This window comes from Toxotes jaculatrix, chromosome 4, assembly GCF_017976425.1.
Source record: "Toxotes jaculatrix isolate fToxJac2 chromosome 4, fToxJac2.pri, whole genome shotgun sequence".
Classification (NCBI taxonomy): domain Eukaryota; kingdom Metazoa; phylum Chordata; class Actinopteri; family Toxotidae; genus Toxotes; species Toxotes jaculatrix.
Genome location: NC_054397.1, coordinates 4,787,097 through 4,797,168, shown reverse-complemented (window position 1 = coordinate 4,797,168; position 10,072 = coordinate 4,787,097). Strand labels below are relative to the sequence as shown.

General features: G+C 44.2%; 1 protein-coding gene across 2 annotated transcripts; it reads right to left on the bottom strand.

Moving 5' to 3' along the window:
- Positions 1 to 605: 605 nt before the first annotated feature.
- LOC121180834 (protein ELFN1-like) lies at positions 606 to 8,864 on the bottom strand. 2 transcript variants are annotated; one of them, XM_041036496.1, is made up of 5 exons: positions 8,858 to 8,864; positions 5,769 to 5,955; positions 5,526 to 5,679; positions 4,186 to 4,352; positions 606 to 2,700 (listed from the first exon to the last, which is right to left on the bottom strand). In XM_041036496.1, the coding sequence occupies exons 1-5, from the start codon at positions 8,862 to 8,864 to the stop codon at positions 606 to 608; spliced, it is 2,610 nt and encodes an 869-aa protein (XP_040892430.1). The 2 variants fall into 2 exon arrangements, with proteins under 2 accessions (XP_040892430.1, XP_040892429.1); XM_041036495.1 differs by lacking the exon at positions 8,858 to 8,864 and having other exon boundaries at positions 5,769 to 6,052.
- Between the last annotated feature and the right edge of the window lie 1,208 nt (positions 8,865 to 10,072).

Below are 10,072 nucleotides of genomic sequence, written 5' to 3'. Positions count from 1 at the left end.
CAAATCACGGCAAATCTTTCAAAATGTCTGCTGTCGCGGCTTCATCGCAGGACGCGATGCAAAAACAACCTCTCCAGCAATGCAAAATCTTGAGCAATCAACTGACATAATGAGGACTGATGAGGTTAATCTGCCGTGGTCAGAACTGATGAATGTCAGTCTCAAGGCAGATCAGAAGCGTAGCCGAGCTGTTCAGGATGGGTTGCCCGGCAACATTTAAGGTTTCTGATCTTAACGTTGATTCTTTTTTTTCTTCTTCATTCAAAACTTAGTACAAATAGCTACATCAGTCTGAGCTATAATTTTCATTACATTACAAAAAGTAACTCAGTCTCTCTATAAGTTATATTTTTTGTTGTTCAATACAATATATTAGTTTGGTCCTCCTCCTTGTTCTCAGAAGAAAAGGCTTAGTTTGTGTAAAGTGTGAGCCAGTGTTGTGTGTGCAATTTGATTCTGTAGATCCTGTACGTTGTCTGTGTGTGTGTGTGTGTGTGTATTTACAGGTCTTGTTGCTGTATCAGTCTCTGAATCTGCATCAGTGTGTTATGGGTGCGGTGCTATTTTTCCATCTTCAAAGTGTTTGCGGCTCTCCAGGCACGGGATCAGGCCTTCTGCTGGGCTGACACACCTTTCCAGTAGTCCAGTATGTCGTGAAGATCCTCATCCTTGGCAAACTGAACCTTTCGCCTCAGCGCGTGTCCGGCTGCCACGTATCCTTCGTCCTCCATGGACGCCTGCCGGTGCCTCTTACGATGAAGTTTGAACCTCTCCCACAAGCCTAGGGTCGGGGTGCACAGGAGCCCTTCCTCCTCTTCGTCTTCCTCAGGGCTAGAGCAGTAGCTGAGGTTGTGGTACTGGGGTGAGAGTGGGTAGTGAGGCGAGAGCTGGGAGTAGGCCAGCTCTCGCTGCTTGGCCTGCCTGCTGAGGGTGAGGGGGTCTAACACAGAGGGCTTACGCCCCCCTGGGTGGTGGTGGAGCTCTTGCAGAATCTGAGGGTGGTGCTGCAGCTCCTGGAGGTGCTGCTGGGAGCCGGGATAGGAGTGGCGGTGTTCATTGTACTGGCGGATTCTCTGGGCCTCTGCTCGTAAGATAGCCGCTGCCGGGGTGACTGTACGGATGGCCTCTCCTCCCCCGCCTCCTCTTTCTCCTCTCTCTCCGGGCGAGGTCCTCTCAATATAGCGGGTCTCTGAGGAGTGGTAACCTCCCTCTGAGCGGAAGGAGCGTGGGCTGCGGGTAGATCCGGGAGAAGAGGAGGTGCTGGGCCTTTTGGAGGTCGGAGGAGCCTCCATGCTGTGGTGTCGCTGCAATGAATGATGGTAACTTCTCCCCCTCTCTTCTCTTCCTCCTCTCCCTCCTTTGTACACTGGGGAGAGGAACTCATTACCTCTTTCTCCTCTCTCTCCTTGCTCAGAGAGAAGCACCAACTGTGGCTCTGCGGTTGAAACAGCTCCTCCGCCTGCAGAAGAGGGAGATTTGATCCCCTGTTGAAAGGAAGTCGACTCAGATTTGAGAGCATCTATACAGTTGTTGATGATCTGGTTAACTTTGTCCACTTCTTTAGCGATGGTAGAGATCTCTGCTACAGAGCCCTGGGGATTTGCTTGTGGAGACATCTCCCTTTCTCTCTCTCGTTCTCTCTCCCTTTCAATGCCGGAGCCTCTGACCTCCATGTAGTTAAGTTTAGCAGGCTTGTGTGCTGGTGTTTCTATCACCTCCTGCAGCTTGTATGGATCAATCTCACCACCCTGAGGCAGGTAGGGCATTCTGGACAGACTGTCCCCAGCAGCAAGCTTCTGGGAAACAGATCCTCCACTCCCTCCCTCTATATCCCCTTCTCCACCATACTTGAGCTCTATCAGAGTCCTCTGGATCCTGCTCATCTTTCTCTCCTTCTCCTCCATGATCCTCTTTTTTCTCAGGCAGTGGACAACGAGGCCAAGGAAGAGCAGCATCCCAAACAAGCAGCCCAAAATGGTCATAATGTAGTGGGTGGCTGATGACTGATTGGCAATCCTCTCAGCCCCCGCCCGGCGGCCAGTGGAGATGGTCAGACAGGTGTGGTTGAAGCGCAGGGAGTTTCGTATAGAGGCCACACAGTATGTGTAGTCGGTGTTAGGTTTTAAGTTTTTGAGCTCAATATCTTCTCTTTGATTTCTCAGATTCTGGATATCTGTGAAGAAGCTGTTGTTATAAAGCACCAGGATGTACATTTTCCTGTACGGATGTGGGATCTGAACGGTTATCACAGCGCTTGAATGCAGCACCTGCTTTAGCGTCATGAGCGGACTGGTGTCAGGTAAAAAGGAGCTAAAGCTGGTTACCTCATCGGGAGGGGTCCCAGAGGCACAATCGTCCAATCCACAGGGAGAGGCGGAATCTGGGGACAGGGTGGTGGAATCAGCCGAGCTGATGGCGTAGAAAGGAGTCACGCTGCTGCCGTCGTCTGTGCATACAATACTGAGCACGTGCAGAGCAGTGCGTTGGGTAGGCATGCGGGGGTTCTGGCTCAGGAGGTTGAAGCCAGAGAAACCAACGGGGGAGTCGCACACCATCCTCTCACTGGTCCTGTTTGGGAAGGCAGAGAGCCAGTGCAGGAAACCCAGAAGCTCACAAGAACAGTTGAAGGGGTTGGTGTAAAGTTCACAGGTGGTCAGCTTAGAAAGTCCAGAGAACAAACCGCCATCCAACACCTGGATCCTGAGGACGACACAAAGGGAAAATCATAGATTTAAAAGGGAAATCCCACCTTCAGATACAGTCACATAGTTTAATGTAAAGAGCACTCCACCAATTTAGCATTGCACATCTAACATTGTCGGATTCATTCCCAATTGATGCAAGAGAACCAGAAATCCTCTTCTTGAACCCACACATTCTTCTTCCTTGTCAAAAAAACCCTACACTACCCATGATGCAGCTTGTTCACTAACAGTTCAGTCAGGGATTTGGGTGTTTTTATGGTAGCACTGGCCAATATAGCCTCAAGCAGAGATGAGGAGCAGGCTACAGAGGTCTGGTAAGCTCACTTCTTTCTAACTCTACACCCACTGATTTTTTTTTTAATTTTCAAAGTTCTAGTCTTCAGCCTTGAAGCAGACTCAAATGTGGCAATTTCTCAGACTTCAGACAGGTCCCTCAGGAGCCACAAAAGGCTTCATACAACTTTTTTTTTTCCACATGTGCAGTTGTACTCCCCAAGATCTGTAAATAGACTGTAGTGTGTAGATGTGACGCACTTCCCCCTCAAATGCATTTGTTCCTCTGATCTCTTCTTGGACCTCAGTTTATGGTAAACATTAAAGTTGTTCCATTCAGCCGTTGTTTTTACATTGAGGTAAAGTGATCAATACCAATTACACCACCAATATTGAGAACAAATGTGTTATTCCCTCTGAGAAAAAGGATCTCAGATTAAATTGAAACAATGGTTCGCTGCAGCATTGCATCATGACCTACTGAGAATACTGTCAGTGAGAGTGTTCGTATCTCTGCTCCTTCTGCAGTGCGTTTTCTTCCCTGTAATTTTACACCAGTGCAAATCGTTGTATTTAGAAAGCAGCCCTTGATCTTTGATTTTTGGGGGATGGCACCACCTGACATTTAACATTAATGTTCTGGGTGTGTATATTCTGTATATATTCTGTGTAAATTCTAACCCTAGTGCATCTGTTTGCATCATATAGCAGTCAACCCAGAAAGACAAGTCGGATTTATTCCCCTTTAACATTATGTCTCTATTAAAAAAAAACAAAGAAGAAAGAAAAAAAAAACATACAGTTTGGTGCTGCAATGATTATAAGCAATTAATCATTAAATTGTTTGGTCTATGAAATGTTAGAAAACAGTTTAAAAGGTTCATTACAATTTCCCAGAGGCTAGAGCAGCATTTTCTGATTTGCTTGTCTTGTCCAACTAATAGTTTAAAAACCCAAATAAATTAAAGTTTCTGTGATTAAAGAAAACAAAAATCAGCAAATCTTCACATTTAAGGAGATTTATCCATTTATCCAGTACATGTTTTTTAAATACGTGACTTAAATGGTTAATTCATTTAAAATCCCTGTCAATTAATGTTCTATCAGTCATCCAATTGATTAATAAACTAATCATTTCAGCATCACCACAGCATTTTTTTTCCCACTCTGTCTCACCAGCCGCACATGCATAGACCCATGTCAATACCTGTTCATGGAGAGATCTATATTCTCTAAGTTGGGACATTCCCAGAACGTGTTGGGTGTAACAGTCTCAATGAGGTTGGCTTGCAGGTAGAGATACTGCAGTTTGCCCAGGCCTCGAAGCATTCCCTCTGTCAGGTTCCTCAACTTGTTAAAACCCATCTGGAGAACCTGGGGAGACAAAGACAAGTGGGATTATTCTAATCTCTGAAGAGCCAGTCGGTGCCAGGCATCACTCACTACAAGCCAGAAACATACAGAACAAACAGACGACGGTTCAGTGAAATTCATGTTTCACATGGTGATCTAAGCCTCTATGCTGTTCTGCATTTACTCAGATCTTTCTCGTTCACATTTTACCTCCTGGCACAGCTCCAGCAGCCGGGGTAGACGTGTGAACGTGCCAGCTCATTATGGCCGCGTTCAGCTAAGTTTGGTGAAACACTTTTGCCTGAATGCTTCTGGAAGCCATAATGAGCAGGTGCTGTCTTTCTTGTGTGTCTGTGTCCATCTGTGTGTGTAGTGTTGGACGAATTTAGATCCTTTTCTCAAATGATATTAACAGTACCACAAAAATACTCCCTCTGATTACAATTAGAAGTTCTTCATTCAAAATTTTACATGTATTGGAGTGTAGAAGTATTATCTACAAAATGTATATAAGTATCTCATAATGCAGAATGGCCCCTTGAGGTTTTTTGATACCGTACATAAAAATATAAACCTCTCTTTGTGTCAGTTACATCTATTATAAATATTTAATGTTTTTTTTTTTAACACAAGCAGTCGAGCAGTAACTTTGCCTAAATAAAATTCAGTCAAAAATGATCAAAATTAGGATCAGTAAACATCTCATTAAAGAATAAAGAAATAGGATTACAAATCTTACCTGGAATTGCTATGAAATGCTAAACAAGATACTGAAGTTTGATACCCAGCTTTAATTATTTTTATGTAACTAGATTTTTAGCCTGTAGATACATCAAGGTGTAAGCAGCATTTTAATGGAGCATCTGGTTAAAATCACACTAATTATAATGACTTTATTTATCTTCAGGTATTTTAATCCATAAGAATGCAATGTAATTTATTCTTATCAGGTTTTTTGCATATGAAACATTAACTATACGGTAATATTAACCCATGTAATAATAAACAGTGGAGTAAACAGTAAATGATGTCCCATCAGGAGTGTAGTGAAGTAGTGGACAAAAGTAGTGTAAAATAAGCTCAACATACCAAAGTACTTCAAAACTGTACTTACGTACAGTATTAATAAATGTACAAAGTATAGTTAATTTGTATGAATGGAAGTGAAGAAATTTACATTACGCCATCACTGACCTGCAGGTTGAATTGTGCTGAGAACGCTCCATCTTCCACATAGCTGATGTCGTTCTTGGTGAGGTTCAGATAGGTGAGGTTGCCAAAGCGACTGAGCGAAGAGTAATGGACAGAGCGTATCTTGTTCTCATTCAGCCTCAGATCCACAATGGTGCTGTTCAGAGAAGTGTGAAGGCTGTTACATGTTTGGCAAAGGGGCAAAGTAATGTATAGAAAACTTGCTTTCAGTGTACATTCTCTTACCTGTTAATGTGGGAAGGAATGGCCTCATAAGGCGGCTGGTTCATACTGCAGATAGCCAGCCACACAAAGCCCTTCTCACCCTCGATAAGCCAGCAGTCAGCTGTAACCATTGGCAGCTGCATTATTGACAGCAGGGTGAGCCAACAGAGGAAGGAGCTGGCTCTGGACAGGACCACTGATGAAGAACCTCCAGGCACGTTATGTCTCTGCCGCCCTGTCCTCTGGGCCATTTGGGATGTTGTCGCAATATCCATTGGAGAAAGCCGTGCAGAGATGCTTGCCATCTAACATTTATTCATGCAGGCTGGCGCCATTTGAAAGGGAATGGGAGCTTGGTTTTACAGTAATATCTCAGTATACGGTGACTTGGTGTTGCCTTGCTCTTCAGATTTGTGTCTGCTCTGCTTCTTGTGCGGTCACGGCAGGGTAAATGTTTCTGTCTCTCCTCAGCTTTTCTTGTGGTTGTACCATAAATTGAAATTGTTGAACTCGTGTTAGAAATTAAGGATTTATCAAAGTAGAAATGAGTGCAGGAACGAGAGGTATCACTTCATTGGCAGTATGTGTGTTTAGGTAAACTGTATCAATTGTTTAATTGATACAGTACAGGGGGTCGCATTTGATTTGTTATGTATAAACTGGCAAGTGGAAGTCATCCTGGTGCCAGATTGGCTGGTACTCATGTCTTCTGTGGCCATCTGCATCTCTGATTGGACAAGCACCTCTTTTCTTTCTTCCTCATTGCTCAGTGCTCTGTACTTGGTGTGAGAACTCGTCCCTGGAGGCAGAGAGAGAGGGAGAGAGAGAGAGAGAAGGAGGAGGGTGTTAGAAAAGAATCGCAAATAAAACACAGCGGTTTATTTGGTGAGATACCAACAAACACAACCCCGTTACCAGCATGATGCGATAGAGGTAATTAATTCTTCTTATATAACACTCTGGCATGCTTATACCCACACACATGCACACACAAATGTATGCATGAACATACACATTTCCTTCTTGATAAGTCCAATTATTGCACACATTGGTGCGGATACACAACAAGCACCTGCAAATCTTTAAAAACACACAGCTTGTTTCTGTACACAACACATACACACACAGATTTCTACCACACCATTAGCCTTGGGGCCTTGATAGGCCTGGGCTAAGAATGGCCATGGCTCTGATACTGTATCTAATTAATTAATCTGCTCTAAATAAAACACTTCCTGGGAAAAACAGCTGATGTCTGATGGAACCGGACAGACAGAAGGATGCAGGCAAATGAAAGAGGCTTGCAAAGTACTGTGGAGTGGCGAAGAGGAGGAAAAAGTGGGTGCAAGAGAGTGGTGATGAAAGATGTTTGGGGGGGAGGGGAGAGAGATGGCGAGATGGAGCAAAGAGTGAGACAGAGGGTGGGATGAGGCGGCAAGGAGAGAAAGAGGCAGTGATTCTGAGAGAAAAAAGGAGGCTGGGAAGAGAGAGGGATGTAGAGTGGCTCTCTGTCTGGGGAATTTGCGAGAATAGTGGCTCTCTCTTCTCTTTGAGAGCCTTTTTCTCAGCTGCAAGAGCGACAAACAGGATGTGACATCACAGAGGTGAAGGAGAAGCAGTGGGAAGGAGCAAAAGGTCCGGCCTTCCTCCCAGGCATCTCTTGGCTGCTGTTCCCTCCTTATTGATTACAGATGAATAGCGAGGCAAAGAGGCACTGATGTGTCACCTCTAATCTGAGAAGGGTAAATGAGAGCAATGCTTTTTGAGAATGGGACAAAGCTTCTCTGAATGTTTTGTGTCCTTGTAGAGAGCAAAAATCCCAACTAACCAGAGACTGTTGTTTCTTAGTGAAGATCTGTTTCTTCTTTTTTGTTTTTTCTTGTGCACGCAATTGGAATTTGTACACTTCATCATTTTAACATTTAATTAGTTTTTCAAAAAACTACAACTCCCTGAAAGATTTTGCCAGCATGGTATCATATGTAATATATCTCCCTTGTTGATGATATCCATCAAAATTCTCCTTATTCCATCTTTCCTGATTCTTAGCTGTGATCTTTGCTGCTGTCTATGGATGGACCGATACCTAAAGTATACTGGGACTGCCTATACCAAATCTTGCTTTCAGTATCAAGACTGATGACCAGTGGTGGAAGGTAACAGTATGGAATGTAAGTATTTGTTCTTCGTTACTGTACTTAAGTATTTTTTTTTACGTATGTTTTTACTTAAGTAAAAATAATAATGCATACTTTCGATTTTACTCCATTACGTTTTGCAGCAATTACCTGTACTTTATACTCCACTACATTTCTACAATTTATGCCGTTCCTCGTTACATGTTATGAACATAATTTCCTCAAAATCTTGTATGAAAAAAATAGACTGATTGCGTTGAGGCGTTGTTTGCCATTGCCAACCAATCAGGTGGCTCTGTTACCTCCAATGATGGCAGAGCGCGCATTTGGTAGCAGCAGGAGCTAGTGGACTGGCCTGATTCTGGCGAGAAGAAACGACATGCAACATCAATATGGACCCAGAGCCAACGTAGGCTGAGTGTGAGCCTGAGCCTTCCAGCTCAGAATTAGACAGCCATCTTTGGACGTATTTAAGCAGGCATTGTATAGTTAAGGGGTCGGCAACCTTAAATACTCAAAGAGCCATTTGGACCATCTCCCACAAGAAGAGAAAACACCCGTGTTATTTAGGCTTAAAATTCTTACATAAATTATGGCGTGGTTAGGTTGAGTAACAGATCCATAGACAGGCACTGGCAGTTAGCTCTTTGCTAAAGCATCGGCTGGGCTAGGCGGCTACATCCAGAGGCCTCCGGCTAACTCCAGTGCTTGACAGGGGCTGCAGTGTCCGTGTTTGTTTGCCAATGTTCGGATAGGTTTTTGTGACAATATGACTTGTTGTAGTGTGGACTGTGTTAACCGAGCGTCGAAGGAGTCTGCGTTGCAGTTTTTCACATAAGCCAGCGGTAAAATATGCTAATACATGCTAATTAGTGCAAACATCCAGGTAAAATAGTGAGAAATTTACTTACCGAAAAAACTGCAGACTCCTGCAGACACAGACTCCTTCGACGGTACAACCTACACTACAACAAGCCATATTGTCACAAAAACCTATCCGAACATTGGCAAACAAACACGAACGCTGTGTTGACGGAGGTGGAAACTGTCAATAGAGACCGAAAACAAAAAATGTACCAGGCTGTAAATATGTTTTTTTAGGCTGTAAAGTTGGCTATTTTAACATGGGGGTCAATGGAGAATTGTTCACTTCTGGAGCCAGACCCCAGCGGCAGCCGAGGAACTGCAGCTTTTTGAACGCGGAAGTGATTCTCACTGCTGAAACCTACAACTCCCCCCTTGTCCAGCCATCATTCTCAGATGTTAGAGAGAAGTTCAAACTCTGACTCCTCTCCGTCACTCAACTGACCGTGGGGTCACATGTTGGATCATTGGTTTCAGAAAGTTGAAGTGAACCGAGTCTACTGGTCTGACGCTGGAAAGGGGTGTGTGTGTGAGGGGAGGGGTGGTGTTCCAACACTGTCCAGCCGTCCAGCGAGCGGCTGTCCATGAAGGTGTGTCAGGTACATCAGCCAAACTCCATCATTCAGGGTAACAAATGTGGGAATCTAAGAAGGTCCGACATCACAAAGACCAAATCTGCCGGTGCATTCAGGCAGTTAACCACCAGGTAGTTTCCCTCAAACAGCCAGAAATAAACTGGGACCAGTATGAGTTGATAAGGATTGCCTGAAGGTATGTTTAAAGAACTGACTGCCTTGTGGTGGATTATGGGACACTGAGCAGCTGTGACAGTACGACGTGTCAGGTCTGGAAATGCAGATTTTGAGGATGAACTGAGTCACAGCTTCTCTGTTCGTTCATGTCAGATACATGACGGTAACACACACCGTCACCTGTAAATGCCTGTTTTCTTTCATATGTATGTGTTGACAGTGTTGGGGAGTAATGGAATACATGTTTCTGCATTCCTGTCCCGGCTCTGTTTTGCCGGCTGCGGCTCAAGCTCTCGCTCCTGGTGCTCCTCGTCCGACTCCATTCTGACCGACTGATCAGGCAAATAGCTTGTTTATTTATGTTTGTTTTCGTGGAGTTGGGGCTTCTGGGAAATGCATCGGGTTGCCTTCGTTCATTTAAAGAATAAATATAAACACGTGAAACAGAAACAGTATCGTCACGTAATCCACTGATTTCAACAATGTAACTGCATTCTGAATACTATCTATTTAAACTGTAACTGTAATGGAATACAGTGACTCATAACTTGTATTCTGAATACGTAACGCT